A 17,321-nucleotide genomic window follows, 5' to 3' on the forward strand; every position below is an offset into this window, starting at 1 on the left:
ATTTTCTCTATTGTCTGTATAAAAAAGCTTCGAAGTTTTGTGTGAACACATAGGGTCCCAGTGCACACCCGAAGGGTAGCGGCTGCGGATTACCTACAATATATATATAAAAAAAAAAAGCTTCGAAGTAATTTTGACAATGTGAACATTTGAGGAGATGCCAAGGAACTTCATGAAATTCTAAGCACAACCTATTTGATCAATGTTCTATAACAACTTAAAAAGAGAAGACTTCTAAAACAACTGGTTTAAATATTTAAAATTCCATCCACACAAATGTTTAAAATTGAAGTTGTCTTGGACAAGGCTTCAATCTCAATAGAAATTCTTGCAAATGAGAATTCTATTTCTACTTCACTGGCATCTTTAATTACTCAAACAACCAGCTACTTATAGGAATGATGTTGACAAAAGATAGTATACACCTGGGAGAAGTAACTGGAACTGTCCATACCTATCATACTTATTACAGCATCAACTCTTGGAAATTTATTATGATTTACAAAAAAGAGGGTTTATTTTAAGAAGTTACGGCAAAGAACGTAATACTGAGGGAAGTTGAGCACATTGATACTTGTCGAGATATTTCTACAGCTTTGACAATACCCGGCTCAAACTTGCTTCGATTGTACCATGTGGTTCATCTGTTGGCAAAAATACATCATCTTGGAACTGCAAAAGTCGCAGTAATCAATCATAACGAATCAGAAAATAAAACTCACGCAAATATGTTTTAACTTTAACGTCTTTAAGGTTAACCCAAGTCGGAATATCTGAACTACTATCAGTTTCATTTTCCCATCTTAAGAGTACAAATCATGTACCTTCACAATTACTGGATTGTCCTTGCTTGATAAGTTGACTGGTAGAAAATGTATGTTCGGCATCTTTAACTGGATGAATGATACATCAGGGAACCTGATATAATGTCAATAAATCGAGTAAATGTTTTACCAAAGCGGATGAATTAGATAAACAGAATAGATGTGGGAGAGAGAGCGAACCTGCCAAGAACAGCCTTTCCCATCTGATAGAGAGTGGCCTGAACAGATGGACTGTAAATTCCCTCGTTTGGGGGACCAAAGAAAGTTTCAGCTAAAACTTTCTTCACCTCCAGGTACATCTTAGTGAAGTAAAGTGGTTTGACAGGAATGCTTGCGGGAGATTCAAAAGGGTACCTGCATCACAATTTACGGTAGGAGTCGCAGTATTACCACAACTTCATAATCTTTTGTGTAAACAAGTACAAATACAAAAAAAAAGATAAGACCACTCTTTTGCAGAGGAACACAAGTCTAAGTTACGGTTATGTGTAATACTTTTAATCGATAATTTGCGAAAATACCTCCATGAAGCAGAGACCTCTGTTGCAAGCATTCTCTCACGCGTTTCTGGTAAAATGGTGTTTTTGTCCCTAACGAATCCTTCAAAACCTGACTGTTATCAGAAAACTAACAAAAAATCAGAATCCAGTATCTTACTGACAAAGACATAATAGGATCTTTGAACAGTAAACAATCTACAAGATTTAAACAAGAGAAGCACAGAGTATGATACAAATTAACACTCCAAAAAAGGATCTATTAATTTCAAAAAAGGCCGTGGCATATTATACTATCTAGCTAACACTGTTGCAAGCCTTTTCAGTTTAAATGTCTAAACCAACTGCAACCTTTAAGAGCCTACATTAGTTTAGTGATATATTCCTGTTTAAAATCTTCCAAGCAGTACTTATCGACAATCCTAACCAGCAATGCAGATTGATTTAAATTAGAATTAACAAAAAACAACAAAAGCTACAGCGGAGCATAATATGCAAACTAGTGACCCAAATAAGTCTTGCGTGATATTTTTAAACCAAATTTTATTATATTATATAAAAATTACAATTCAACTACAGGAAAATTGTGAATCCCACTACATTTTAAAGTTTTCAGTGGTGTAAAAAACCTGACATTAAAAAAATGATGTGCTACTTCGCAGTGAAAACATAATCCAAAAAGAAATATATCCAATATTATGAATGTCATCCGTGTACTAATTGTTGATCAATCTAAAGCAATGATCATATCAAACTGTGGTTTGACTGTTGACTGTAACTGGTAAGCTGCTTTAACTTACCCATATACATATCCAATTTCAACCAAATGACATCTGTATCAATATTAAGCAATAGAAATAAGCAGGGGCAATGACATAGCTAACCTGTGTTGTCTTCAGCAATGACAAGCCTTCAATACCTGAAGTCACCCGCAGAGCACCAACTTTCGTCAAGACAACTTCTGTAGTATGCTTTTCAGATCCAAGTTTAAAGCCTTCAATACAAACAATTGTCACCAGCAGCAAAAATAATTGCAAAACTGACGGGTATTGAGAAGCATAAGAGACATAACTAATTTGTAATCAACTAATCATGGCTTCAAAGGAATGGAAAAACTAACCATGTTTGTGCGGTTGACCATCTATGTAGCAACGCTCCCATGGCTTTTCCACAATCTTAACTATGGCCGTTGTTACCTGTGAAAAATGAATGACAGACAATAAATAAAGAAGTTGTCCTGTCGCAGGAAACCTTGAAAAATTATATAAACTGAAGTTACGCAAAATCTTCTATTACTCTGAAGACTATATTTAGGTATTCATAATTAAATTTCTCATTTATACACACACACATAAACATACACGTCTTAAAGTTAATGACTAGTTGTACTTGGTGTACTACATCCCGAATTTATGCCGGTACAGTAAAACCCTTCAAAACTACATATCTACACTATTAAACTGCACATCCATATCTGTACGACTGTACCGAACATATTTTGTAATATTGGTATCAGCTTAGTATCAGCAACTATTTTTATACAACCCATAAGGAGCTTTTACCCGTATTCGAAAAGAAAAAGAATCAGTATCTTGTTAACAAAATAATGACAATCAACCAAAATTAAAGCAGGAATGTAAAAGGTCCTTAAGAAAACTTTAATCGAGGGAGGGGGTGAGAGGGAGGAAAACCTCTAACAAATATTTCATTTTCTGTTATGTCATCAAATCTTAATAAATTAAATAAATCAAAATCAAATAACCTTCGTACTGTTGGGTCACTGCCAAGTAAGACATTTGAATATTAGTGCTAAAAGGTTAGTGTTAAAGGGAGTTCGTAAAACGAACGAAAATCCTGAACAAATGGAAGATTATTAAAAGAGAAGTCTTAAAAACTGCTCCAAAGAAATCATTAACATATAAAAAAGATGAGAATATCAAATATCAATGGACACAAAATACGAAGAAGCAATTTCAGTGAAAGCAATTCAAAGAAAATTGTAAAAATTATTTACAATAGATTTACCTGCGGATAAAAAGATGTAAAGTGCTTAGCAAGTACAATTGCAAATTCCTCCATTGAAACTTGTTCTGAGCATTCCTTAGCTTTCACATAAACCTGCAATAACCGCAACATAACTTTTTAATAACCAAAATGACAGCTCCGAGATATGTGTAACCTCGACTATCATGCAACTGATCTCGTGTTGATAATATATTTCAAACGTGACACAAAATAGTCTGACTGAACAAATGACATAAAAAAGTAGCGGTCTACGGCTCGGTCTGGTAAAACCATGGCAATGACAGAGCCAAAACAATGCAAATTTATGGAAAATTTAATCGGAGAATGTTGATGATTTGCTTAAAAAAACGCAGGTATAATATGCTTGGCACGTAATGAATTTCAGCAGCGGCAGAAAACTAAAACAGGCAGATGTTATGGATTTTTTTTAAGAGGCGATACTGTCAGATAAGATTACTACTGGAAGTTGTTAATTAGCATTTTATCATCTATAGCATATTGAGAATTACATACATAAATTTGTATGATTTCCCTTGGTCTACTATAAGCTTTACTACGCTAGCAACTTGGAAAATTACAAATACGATCTAACATTTTCACTCTCATTTCTATCATTTTACTCCGATACTATCCCTCTTTATCTCGATTTCAACAGACTTCTTCGAGGTTTAAATTCTTATCTCCATCCACCCATTGAACTACTTCCGGATCTCTGCTCGGTCCTAATTTATAGCCAACAGACAACACAGTAACAGAGCATTTCCCTCACTCCCCTCCCACTTAACATAAACATAAAAAGGTAAAATCTTTCAAAAAAAAATCCCAGATGGGAATCAAACTTCAATTACATCACCTTTAATGAAATTCACAACAAATTAGCATCAGTCTCATCCTGAACAAAATAATCAGATATGATCAAAATCCAATCTAAGTTCTTTACAGGATCATATGCACACCATGTATATGCACATATATAATATCTTAATCTATACAAATATATATAAAAACAATTAGCACCACTCTTATTCTTCCAAAAATCCCAGATGGGTATCAAAAAAATTCAATCTTTCAACTCTTACAAGCTTCTTTACAATATCATATGCATACTGTGTGTGTGTGTGAGAGAGAGAGAGGGAAGGAGGGAGGGAAGGAGGGGGGGAGAGGGGGGGGCGAGGGAGGGAAGGAGGGGGAGAGAGGGGGGGGGGGAGAGAGAGAGAGAGAGAGAGAGAGAGAGAGAGAGAGAGAGAGATATCAAAAGGGGTAGAAAAGTACAGTGTTCTTCATGGTATCAGTGGCCACAATATCAGAATTATCAGAATTCACATAAGCAGAGACGCAATCAGAGAGCAAAGAAATATCAACATTCCATTCAGCAAATTCATGAACACCATTCTCTTTGTTTCTCCAAACCCTGCCTACTCTAACTCTGCTCTTGCCATGCCTCTGCTCAAACTTGTATCCCTCAATTATATCACCACCCATCTTTATCTTTATGTAATTTGATTATTGATCAAAGATGTATCAGTTCTTATAGTTGTATAAAATGGCATTCTTGTAATTAATTTGACTATGAGTTAGCTGTGTGCGTGGCCCAGTTTAACTGTTTTGATAAACTGTGGACTTGGGCTGTCTTAGTCAGGACTATACGATGAATTGTTTATTTTTTTAATTTGTTTTTTCGATTTCTTGTGTGTTCTTTTTATCAATTGTTAATTTAATTTATTAATGATATATTTTTTATGAGTAAAGTTAACAATTTAATTTATTAATGATATATTTTTTATGAGTAAAGTTAACAATTTAATTTATTAATGATATATTTTTTTATGAGTAAAGTTTTATGGAATGCACATTTTTATTAAAGTACTCGGAGTGTATGTAAGTTCTGCAAATAAAATAACGGGGAAGACATGTTATCTTGCATAAAATATAAGATTTGTTGATATTTGATTTGATGTTTTTTCTTGCGCATCAATACAAAAAAACACATTTTCTACACTTGCACCTTGTAAAAATTTGTGAAAATCAATTTCAAATTTGAGTCTTTTTTAAAAGTTGGGCCTAATTTGAATCTGAATTTAGAAAATATTTCTGATTTATCAATGTAGTCGGTGATTACAGAAACGAAAATTTCAAATTTATAAAGTTGTTTCATATTATTAGATATTTTCTTATAAATAAAATAGGTTTCACACTAATAAACATGAGTTCCGTAAATAAAAACATGTTATATGTTATCCGTTATTTGAAACTTTTTTTTTTTGAATAAGCGGAGAACTTAATAACCGTAAACAGAAAGACAAAGACTAAATTATAAAAAAAATATACTGCATTACAATATCATATTAACTATATAATCGCACAAAATAACATTAATTATTTGAATTAAAATTCGTAAAACATTGAATACCACCAGCATGCACGATAACATTCAATAGGAGGTTCAACCACGGATTTGAGGAGAAACACCAGAAAAAATATTTGTTATTCTCAAAAATCTCGATAATTTGGAACTCGACGGGGTATTCATCTTATTTTTCGAAATCAACTCTGAATTAATCTTGTTTATCTTCACTATCTTACGTTCTTCGGCATCATGGTTGTTGCGAGAAAATCTCTCGTTGGAATAAGAGTGTTCCGGCATCATGTTCTGGATATTGGAGAGGAAGTGTGTCCATTTATTTGTGTTAAAGTTGGTAATGCTCAGACTACAAACTTTTGGTTTGATAATTGGGTTTTTGATCAGCCTTTATCAAATAGTTGTAGTTACATGGACATAAAGAATATGGGGTCTAGTATATTGGCAAAAGTAGCTGATTTTTATAGAAATGGAGCTTGGGAATGGCCTTCAGAACTACTTAGGAAATTCCCTGTGTTACAGGAAGTGAGAATTCAGTTGTCTGATGCTAGAGATTTAGTAGAATGGAAGTCGATATCAGGGAAGAAAAGGCTTTTCTCGGTTCATCGAGTTTGGGAAGATCTCAGACCAAGAACGAGTACAGTTCTGTGGTGGCCACTTGTCTGGTTCTCGAAGAGTATCCCGAAACATAGTCTTACTTTATGGTTAGCTATTCGGGATAGATTGCTAACTCAGGAACAATTAAAGGACTGGAAAATTCAGCAGCTAGATGTGTGCAGTTTTTGTTCAGTTTGTCGAGATTCCAGGGACCATTTATTTTTCTCTTGTGAATTTTATCATAGAATTCTGGCAGCATTTCAAGCTAAAGGATATTGCACTGGCTATCAAGGAAGCTGGGTTGATTTTACTCAAGATGCCACTGTCCAGTTGAGAGGGAAATCTTTGCATATTTCAATTAACCAATTAGTCTCGGCAGCCATCATTTTTTACATTTGGCAGAGCATTTCCCTCACTCCCCTCCCACTTAACATAAACATAAAAAGGTAAAATCTTTCAAAAAAAAATCCCAGATGGGAATCAAACTTCAATTACATCACCTTTAATGAAATTCACAACAAATTAGCATCAGTCTCATCCTGAACAAAATAATCAGATATGATCAAAATCCAATCTAAGTTCTTTACAGGATCATATGCACACCATGTATATGCACATATATAATATCTTAATCTATACAAATATATATAAAAACAATTAGCACCACTCTTATTCTTCCAAAAATCCCAGATGGGTATCAAAAAAATTCAATCTTTCAACTCTTACAAGCTTCTTTACAATATCATATGCATACTGTGTGTGTGTGTGAGAGAGAGAGAGGGAAGGAGGGAGGGAAGGAGGGGGGGAGAGGGGGGGGCGAGGGAGGGAAGGAGGGGGAGAGAGGGGGGGGGGGGGGAGAGAGAGAGAGAGAGAGAGAGAGAGAGAGAGAGAGAGAGATATCAAAAGGGGTAGAAAAGTACAGTGTTCTTCATGGTATCAGTGGCCACAATATCAGAATTATCAGAATTCACATAAGCAGAGACGCAATCAGAGAGCAAAGAAATATCAACATTCCATTCAGCAAATTCATGAACACCATTCTCTTTGTTTCTCCAAACCCTGCCTACTCTAACTCTGCTCTTGCCATGCCTCTGCTCAAACTTGTATCCCTCAATTATATCACCACCCATCTTTATCTTTATGTAATTTGATTATTGATCAAAGATGTATCAGTTCTTATAGTTGTATAAAATGGCATTCTTGTAATTAATTTGACTATGAGTTAGCTGTGTGCGTGGCCCAGTTTAACTGTTTTGATAAACTGTGGACTTGGGCTGTCTTAGTCAGGACTATACGATGAATTGTTTATTTTTTTAATTTGTTTTTTCGATTTCTTGTGTGTTCTTTTTATCAATTGTTAATTTAATTTATTAATGATATATTTTTTATGAGTAAAGTTAACAATTTAATTTATTAATGATATATTTTTTATGAGTAAAGTTAACAATTTAATTTATTAATGATATATTTTTTTATGAGTAAAGTTTTATGGAATGCACATTTTTATTAAAGTACTCGGAGTGTATGTAAGTTCTGCAAATAAAATAACGGGGAAGACATGTTATCTTGCATAAAATATAAGATTTGTTGATATTTGATTTGATGTTTTTTCTTGCGCATCAATACAAAAAAACACATTTTCTACACTTGCACCTTGTAAAAATTTGTGAAAATCAATTTCAAATTTGAGTCTTTTTTAAAAGTTGGGCCTAATTTGAATCTGAATTTAGAAAATATTTCTGATTTATCAATGTAGTCGGTGATTACAGAAACGAAAATTTCAAATTTATAAAGTTGTTTCATATTATTAGATATTTTCTTATAAATAAAATAGGTTTCACACTAATAAACATGAGTTCCGTAAATAAAAACATGTTATATGTTATCCGTTATTTGAAACTTTTTTTTTTTGAATAAGCGGAGAACTTAATAACCGTAAACAGAAAGACAAAGACTAAATTATAAAAAAAATATACTGCATTACAATATCATATTAACTATATAATCGCACAAAATAACATTAATTATTTGAATTAAAATTCGTAAAACATTGAATACCACCAGCATGCACGATAACATTCAATAGGAGGTTCAACCACGGATTTGAGGAGAAACACCAGAAAAAATATTTGTTATTCTCAAAAATCTCGATAATTTGGAACTCGACGGGGTATTCATCTTATTTTTCGAAATCAACTCTGAATTAATCTTGTTTATCTTCACTATCTTACGTTCTTCGGCATCATGGTTGTTGCGAGAAAATCTCTCGTTGGAATAAGAGTGTTCCGGTACTAAAAAATTCGTAAAATTTTCTTCTTCTGGTGGTGGTGGTTTATACATGAAAGTAATGATCACAGTAAGCATGACGACGATAAACAACACAACGATTCGAGGAGGCACAATTATGAATTTGAGAAAAAACACCGCAGCTATTGCTACCAACACAGCTCCTATTCGAAACAACTCCGAATCAAATAATTTGGTCTTCATCGTATTATAATACTTTGATTTACGATAATCGTTACGATACAGTACTAGCTTGCGATGATAAGAATGGAACTTTATAATCCAGAGAGAATAGCTAAAAAATTTGTAGCTTGTACGAGGGATGAATACCCATATTTATAGAATTGTTGCAGGATTATTTTTTTAGTTCAAGTAAGATTTGATTTTTATTTTTATGTTTTTAAGGAGGATTTGAATTTTTAATGTACAGTTCATCTACAAGTACACGGCTAGCGGGCTAGGCATAGTGGGCTTACTGGGCTAATTGGACAATGGGCTTCATTATGCGACGCTCCTTTGACCCCGTTGATTATTGGGCTATATAACCCGGGTTTTCACACTAGGTGAAATTTATTTATTTCTTTATTTTATATTCTTTTTTGTTGTGTGCTCTTTTTTTTTCTTCACTGTCTTTCTTGTTTATGATTTTTCTATGGAATTTTTATTTGTGATAGATGACAGAGGACGTGGCTTAATTAATTTTTGAAAATTTTTGTCGACATTTTTATTCTAGTTCATATAACATATATTTTTAGTTACAGTCAATTTTAATTAAGTTATAATATTTTATGATTTGTGTATTTGTGTTGGTTTCTATTTCTCATTTTATAAAAATAATTATTTCAAATTCCCATATTCAAAGTTTTGTCGAAAAAGCAACAAAATACATCTGTAAAAAGTGATACCTTGATCAAAAAAATTTGTTAATACTTTTGCAGGCTTCAAATCAGAATACTTTTTTTTAAATATTCTAAAAGAATTTATAAATTGACAAGATTGTATAATTTAAGTGGTTAACCGTTTATTTTCTAACAATTATCACGCTCGATTTAAATTTTATTATATCAGATACTCATTTATAAAAATAAATAATAATTTATAACTACAAAATTGAAACTTCTGTTTATTTCTAAACATCGTAATCGAGATGCTAATACAAAGAATTGTTACAACCAAACACATCATGATTCAACCTTTTTCCATCGTTCAAATTTCACTGTAGTTCCGATTATTTAACTCAAATTATATTAATCTAGCTCGAATTACTAGTATAAAGTCGTAAAAATGTATCAAACTCACTTTAGATAATATTTCGGATCAAAAAATAATTTTATTAAATGTTCAATCTCGTAATGTGATATTATGTTAGATTCTTTGATTTACTCTTATTAAATTTACTAGCTTACGGCCCGTGCGTCTTGGTTAATATTTATATATTTTTATTTATATTTTATTTAAATTTATTAAAATTTTATATAAATAATTAAATAATAAATAATGATTATATAATTATATTTTTATTATGTATAATTTGAAGTTAAATTCAAATAGTATAAATAATATATGATTAATGTGATATGTGTTAATGTTTGTTATTAGTGAGATTCGAACCTGAAACTTATATGTATCTTTATAAATAATAATATAAATGTTTGTTGTTAACGGGATTCGAACATGAGAACTTATATGTATTGTATTTTTATAAATAATAATATAAATGTTTGTTTTTGACAGGATTCGAACCTAAAAACTTGTGTAATGTATTTTTTTAGTATTTGGATCTAACGGCTCTTATTATTTGATGAAGAAGATCCAACGGTTAAGATGGAAAGGGATAACCAAAATGAGGGGTTCACCAAATTACAAATTATACCACATTCCGGTTATTATAGTATAGATGAATAGAGGATCAACTACTCCATTCGTCTTCAAAAACATGTTCATTTTAACTTTTAATCGGTCGACTTGATTAAAATTTTACTGAAATTTGCACGTATAATATAATTAAAAAAGTTAATAAAAACTATATCATTAAAAAATATTTTTAGTCTATTTTAAAATATAATTTTCGGATTTTAAAAATAATTAAGCGATAATTTTTTTATGTTGAGTCCAAACTTGGTCAATTTCGCTCCTAGAAAATCAAAATGTACATTAAATTAGAGCGGAGGAAGTATCCTATTTCTATGCATCAAGATTTAAGATCTAATTTTTTTCTAATCTTGTTAAGTCACAATAAATTGGCATTCATTTTCCCTAATAATCCTTGTAAATGTTATTTTAATATTTTAAGTTAAAACCATTTTTTTAATAAATATACTCTTTCATTTTCTATATTTTGAGGGGGAAAAATTACCTGACATCGTAAGCTTTAACAAATAATTTTATAAAATATAATCAAATAAAAATTTACAAGGATAAAATTTTATTTATTTATCACTTATGTATTTTAATGTTAATTAAATATCACGTATATAAATTTGATTTTTCAAAAAAAGAAAAAAAAAATCCTATTCAAGGTTTTAAAAATTGCTATCTAATCCGAATCCAAATCTAAAAGGCAAATAAATTCAAATCAAGTGTTCAATTTCTGAATCAATTTCAAATATCAAAAATTGCTCACTCGTTGGTTGTTAGGTCAAGGTCATGGGACAACTTCAGCACATTGTAATAAAAAAGAAAGCTATATAATTAGTCGAAACAACTGAACTGTCACTGCCAAAATTAACTACATATTTTAACATATTTGTTAGAATATAGATCCTTTCTCTACCAGTTTAAGGCTCAACATGTATCAAGGTTAAGACTGGCTGAGGATGTTCAATCCCTCGTGGACTCTTTAGGGGAGGGGAAGTGTTAGAATATTACAAAACCTAACATTCTATATCTTAAAAAATATCAATAAAAACTTCAATAAAAAAAGAAAGAAACAAATTCAGTAAATAAAAATGATGAAACTATGAAGCAACAATATAACATGCAGGAAGCATGAGGAAGACCATGATCAGAGGTGGCTCAGCCATGAATTTGAGGAAGAACACCATAATAATGTCCTTCAGTATGAGGATAATGCTGCAACAATCTTTCATTTAAAGTAAAAGTCTGTCATTGACGATAATTTCGTAAAAATTTCTTCTTCTTTTGCTGGTTTATAAGTAATAGTAACAATCACAGCGACCACAATAATGATCAATAATACGACGAATGGAGGAGGTTGAAGCACGAATTTGAGGTAAAACGCCATCACTATTGTTACGAATACAGCTACTCCTTTTAACCATGTAGAATATGCATTATCAAATCATATCTTTCATTAACAATGTAACACAGATCAATGAAAAAACAATCACTCTTATTGAATCATACTACTATCTACTGATTACAATCTGCAACACACTACATACAAATTTGTACTCTCATTTTCACTAACTAACTAAGCAAGTAACAAATAGCAGCTTTTATAGAGTACTCTGCTAGTTGAGTTGGTATGATGCAGTCAGTTGTAACAGATTTTGCTGAGTTGCCACTTAGTGACATCATATGTGTTGTCACTTGAATTTTGATTATCCTGATACTGCATATTCGTAATATCCCCCCTCAAACGAGGGTGACATTGTGTCATCCCAAGTTTGGACAGAAGTTCTGTGAACTGAACAGAAGGCAACACTTTTGTAAAAACATATGCTAGCTTATGAGTTGTTGGAACATAGGAAACCTTAATCAATCCTTCCAGTACTTTATCACGAGTAAAATGCACATCGATCTCGATATGCTTTGTATGCTCGTGATGCACAGGATTTTTCGCAATATGAATGGAGCTCTGGTTATCACAATGTAATGTGACAGCTTTGAGACACGGCATACCCAACTCTGCTAATAATCTGACCAACCAAGTAATTTCTGAAGCAACATTGGACATAGCACGATATTCTGCTTATGTTGAGCTTTTAGACACAATTCCCTGTTTCTTTTATTTCCAACTTATTGGTGATTTCCCAAGAAGCATGACATATCCTGAAATAGATCATCGTGTGTCTTTACAAGCACCCGAATCTGAATCAGTGAAAGCTTGTAAAGTTAGATGGTCAGCTTCTTGTAGCATAATACCTTGTCCTGCAGTTGAGGCTACATAATGAAGAGTATGCATTAAAGCTTTAAAATGAGGTACCCTAGGATTTCGTAGAAACTGGCTTAAATGTTGAACTGTGAATGATAAATCCGGTCTCGTATGAGTCAGAAAATTCAGTTTTCCAACAAGACATCGATAAGTAGAAGGATTAGAATAGAGCTCTCCTTCATCTGACTTGAGAATGATGTTCAATGGTAATGGAGTAACTGTATTTTTGAATGAAGATATACCAACTTCATCTAATAATTCTTTCGTAAACTTGGCCTGGGACATGGTAATACCTTCTGCAAGATACCCGATCTCGATGCCCAAAAAATAACTCATCAAACCCAAATCTTGTATACAGAATGTTGCATGTAGATGTACTTTAAGATCTTGGATTTCTGCTTCATCGTCTCCTGTTAGAATAATGTCATCTACATATACAGCAGCAATGGTAGTACACTGATCGGTTCTTTTAATGAAAAGAGAATAATCATTCTGAGATTGTGTAAAGCCACGTAGCTACAGTTCACCTAGCAGTTTTGCAAACCACTGTCGAGAAGCTTGTTTTAACCCGTATAACGACTTGATAAGTCGACATACATAACCTTTTGGACAATCAAAACCCTGTGGTGGAGACATATAAACTTCCTCAGTAAGATCACCATGCAAGAATGCGTTGTTAATGTCAAGCTGATGCAATTTCCAGAGTTTATATGATGCTAATGCTAGCAAGCATCGAATAGTAGTCATCTTAACAACCGGTGAAAACGTTTCTTCGTAATCTATTTCCCATTTTTTATTGTAACCCTTTGCCACCAATCGAGCTTTAAAACGTTCTATACTTCAATCTGCCTTAAGCTTTATCTTATATACCCATTTAGAACCTATAGGCTTATTTCCAGCTGGTAAAGAGACCAACTCCCAGGTCTGATTCTCCTGAAGTGCTATTATTTCTTTTCTCATTGCTTCGACCCATCTATTATCTCTAATAGCTTCTTCATATGTCAATGGTTCTTTGAGTGATACAGTATGAGCAAGAAAAGAATGATGCTGAGGTGATAAATGTTGTGAAGAAATGATATTGCACCAATGATCATTGATTGTAGAAGTTGATGTACTATGATTACAAATAAAATCTTTTAGGAATGAAGGTGGATTTACAACTCTGGTGTTTTTTCTTAGAATAACTCTGTTGTCAGAAGTAGTTTCATCAGTGTGTGAAGAATGATTTTCATCAGTATGTGAAGAATGAGTGTTATTATCAGAGTGTGAAGAATGATGAAAATCAAAATATTGAGAATTTGCATCATGATCATGGGCAGGAAGTTGAAAAACATCTGGTATGGGTGTAAATTCTGTGAAAGGAGTTACTATGGGAAGAAAAATTTGAAATTTAGATGAATGATCTGTAGATGATTTCAGATGATATGAAAAGTGTTGTTCATGAAATATAACATCTCTAGAGATTGAAACAACAAGAGTTTTAGTATTCAGTACCTTGTAACCTTTCTTCCCAGGTGAGTACCCTAAGAACACATGTGGAACATCTCTTTCATCAAATTTGCTTCTATTAACCTAAGAAGTAGAAACAAAACACAAACAGCCAAATAATCTCATGTGGGATAAGTCTGGTGGCCCCTTAAAGAAAATTTCATAAGGACTGGAGTTGGATAATACTGACAAAGGTACTATGTTGATAATATGTACTGCACACAGTACACACTCTCCCCAGTACTGAATTGGAAGCTTGGACTGAAAGAATAGTGCTCTTGAAACCTCCAGTATATGCCTTTGTTTTCTTTCCACAATGTCATTCTGTTGTGGTGTATGCCTTTAGATTTATAAAATTGCAGCATATTACCTTTACTCAGCTCAGGGGCATTATCAGTTCTGACTACATGAATAGAAAGTTTGAACTGATTTTCTATGTAAAGAACAAAATCACAAAAAACTGGAAAAACTTCAGATTTATTCTTTAATAAGAATAAGTCATTCTGCTAAAATCATCAACTATTGTAAAAAAATACTTGTAATTGTCTTGAGTTAGCTCATTATAAGGGCCCCATACATCCAAATGCACCATAGAACAAGTTGCATCGGTTTTTATTGAACTATGAGGAAAATAGACTCTAGTTTGCTTTGCTTTAGGACATACTTGACATATTGTATGTAATCTACAAGGTTTATCAAATACATTTGATAAATGATGAAGCATAGAAATAGGCAGATGCCCCATTCTGAGATGCCAAAGCTTGATCTTGTTCTGATTCTCTTCAACAGAAATTGCAGCTGTAAAATCTTTTGCATCAGTACTGATCTGGTTTGTTGCTAAGTAGTAAAGTCCATTCTTGAAGTTACCAAGATGCATTTGGGTCATTGAAGGACTCTGAAGAAAACAGTGGTCATCAGTAAAAGTAACTGAACACTTAAGATCCTGAAAAAATTTTGGTATGGATACCATCTAAAATCAGGTACATATGGTATATCCTTAAGAATTATGTTGTCAGTAACTTGAATATCTCCTATCTGTGAAACTAATACCTTCTTCCCATATGGAAGAGTTATATAAGTTTCTAGATTTGGAATTGGAGAAAATTGTATAAAAGAGACAAATCATGACACATATGGTTAGTAGCTCCACTGTCCACAATCCAATGAACTGATGTGTGGGATGCAAGACAAATCTTACCTGCAACACAAGATGTTTTCATGTTATTCTTAGTAGATAATTCTTCTGCATCCTTTCCAAGTAGCTGCAAAAGTTATGCATATTGAGCATCTGTGAAACCTACATTCTTGTTATCAGAAACATTAGTACTTTCATTTGTTTCAGAATTGACATTAGTAGCTACTTTTCTGTTGTCTGGTCTATTGTCAATCTTGAAATGTGATGGATAACCATGTAATTTGTAACATCTCTGAGCAGTGTGGCAAGTCATTTTGCAATGATCACAAAAATAAGAATTGAATTTTCCTCTGTTTTCTCCAGACTGAGACCTGAAATTGGAACCAGATCCACCCTGTGATCTGAAATTGAAATTTCTCCTATTTGCAGCAAAAGCCATGACCTCTTCTGATGATTGAACAGGATGCAACAACTTCTTGTGATTTTCTTCCTGAAGCAACAATCTATAAGCGTGTGATATTGCAGGTAATGGACTCATGACAAGGATGCTGCCTCTAATTTACTTCAAAACCATCATTTAACTTCATAAGAAATTCAACTAATCTTCTGTCTTCATGAGATTTTATCATCTTCTGTGTTATCTCACATGTGCATCCTGCACATTTACATGAAGTTATAGGGTCTACAGCATCTAGTTGATCCCAAATCATCTTGATTTTAGTATAGTAACTAGAAACAGAATCAGCTCCTTGCTTGATCTCATATAAGCTTTGCTGTAAAGAAAATAACAATGTGCCAGAAGCTTGTCCATAGCGTTCTTCCAAATTGATCCAAATATCATGAGCTGTGTTGAAATACAAAACACTTCTAACAATACTCTGATCTAATACTCCAAGCAACCAAGAAATCATCATACTGTTACAACGTTCCCAATCCTTATAGTTAGGATCTGCAATCAAAGGCTTTGCAATCGTTCCATCAACAAAGCCAGTTTTATTCTTTGCTGATAAGCTAATTAACATCGAACGCTTCCAATCACCATAACCAGTTCCATTAAACTTGATATTAATCAATTTCATACCAGGATTATCAGAAGAATGAATATAATAAGGAGAAGTAGGATTTTGAGATTGATCCATAACAGGAGTCTGATTTTCATTATTTTCAGCCATATTAAGACTCGAAGAAAACATAATTTCAGATTAGCAAACAAAAAAAAATTATTCTGAAACAAGATTATCAACAATCAGTTGAGAGAGTTTTCAAGAAATAACCAGTATGTATATCAACTCAGAAACAAGAAGATAATGATGAGAATCAATGTGTAAATCTCAGAAACAATCAATCAAAACACCAGAAAATTGGAATACGAAATAGTCAAGAAAGAATCGATCAACAAAAAATTGAGAAGAATTCACCAGAAATGAACAAAATCGATCAACAATCAACAAAAGAAATGAGAAAAGTTCACCAGAGATAAGTATCGTGAAGCATCGTCAGATCGCAGCAGTATCGTCACAAGATCGTCTTCAAATAACTGCTTTTATAGAGTACTCTAGAGGCTGCTAGTTGAGTTGGTATGATGCAGTCAGTTGTAACAAACTTTGATGAGTTGACACTTAGTGACATCATGTGTGTTGTCACTTGAATTTTGATTCTCCTTGTCTTTAGTGTCCACGTTAAATTGTGAGAATGTTGGGGGTGACTGGGAATCGAACCTTAGTCCTCCTGTCAGCCTAAACTCTGATACCATGTTGAATAACCAGCTCATCTAAAATCTTAAGGTGTTAGAGAAAGGCCCCAATAGCATGTTGTTATGATATTGATGTTAAAGAGTATAAGATCTTATTCGGGTCTTCCTCATCGTACGATTGAGTATAAAATCATGTTTGGGCCTTCCTGATTACTTAACTATTGTGGTGCTGTGGTAGCCTTGTATGAATAATAGTTGGTAAATTTTGTAGCTTGTATCATGGCTAAATACCCCTATTTA

At 32.9% G+C, this 17,321-nt stretch overlaps 3 protein-coding genes across 3 annotated transcripts; 1 reads left to right on the plus strand and 2 right to left on the minus strand.

The window, feature by feature from the left end:
* Window positions 1-435: 435 nt before the first annotated feature.
* On the minus strand, window positions 436-4,887 carry LOC141671835 (uricase-2). Its single transcript, XM_074478220.1, has 8 exons — window positions 4,619-4,887; window positions 3,347-3,439; window positions 2,442-2,517; window positions 2,206-2,315; window positions 1,346-1,437; window positions 1,005-1,178; window positions 825-918; window positions 436-672 (listed from the first exon to the last, which is right to left on the minus strand). The coding sequence occupies exons 1-8, from the start codon at window positions 4,826-4,828 to the stop codon at window positions 589-591; spliced, it is 933 nt and encodes a 310-aa protein (XP_074334321.1). The 5' UTR covers window positions 4,829-4,887; the 3' UTR covers window positions 436-588.
* Window positions 4,888-5,942: 1,055 nt separating this feature from the next.
* Window positions 5,943-6,752, plus strand: LOC141673176 (uncharacterized). The gene has a single exon (XM_074479908.1). The coding sequence runs from the start codon at window positions 5,943-5,945 to the stop codon at window positions 6,750-6,752; it is 810 nt and encodes a 269-aa protein (XP_074336009.1).
* A 5,860-nt stretch (window positions 6,753-12,612) lies between these two features.
* On the minus strand, window positions 12,613-16,500 carry LOC141673177 (uncharacterized). Its single transcript, XM_074479910.1, has 9 exons — window positions 15,892-16,500; window positions 15,543-15,818; window positions 15,392-15,455; window positions 15,178-15,275; window positions 14,858-15,088; window positions 14,200-14,277; window positions 13,576-13,752; window positions 13,303-13,392; window positions 12,613-13,197 (listed from the first exon to the last, which is right to left on the minus strand). The coding sequence occupies exons 1-9, from the start codon at window positions 16,498-16,500 to the stop codon at window positions 12,613-12,615; spliced, it is 2,208 nt and encodes a 735-aa protein (XP_074336011.1).
* Window positions 16,501-17,321: the final 821 nt, after the last annotated feature.

The sequence above is a fragment of the Apium graveolens genome, chromosome 7 (genome assembly GCF_009905375.1).
Source record: "Apium graveolens cultivar Ventura chromosome 7, ASM990537v1, whole genome shotgun sequence".
In the NCBI taxonomy this organism is placed as follows: domain Eukaryota; kingdom Viridiplantae; phylum Streptophyta; class Magnoliopsida; order Apiales; family Apiaceae; genus Apium; species Apium graveolens.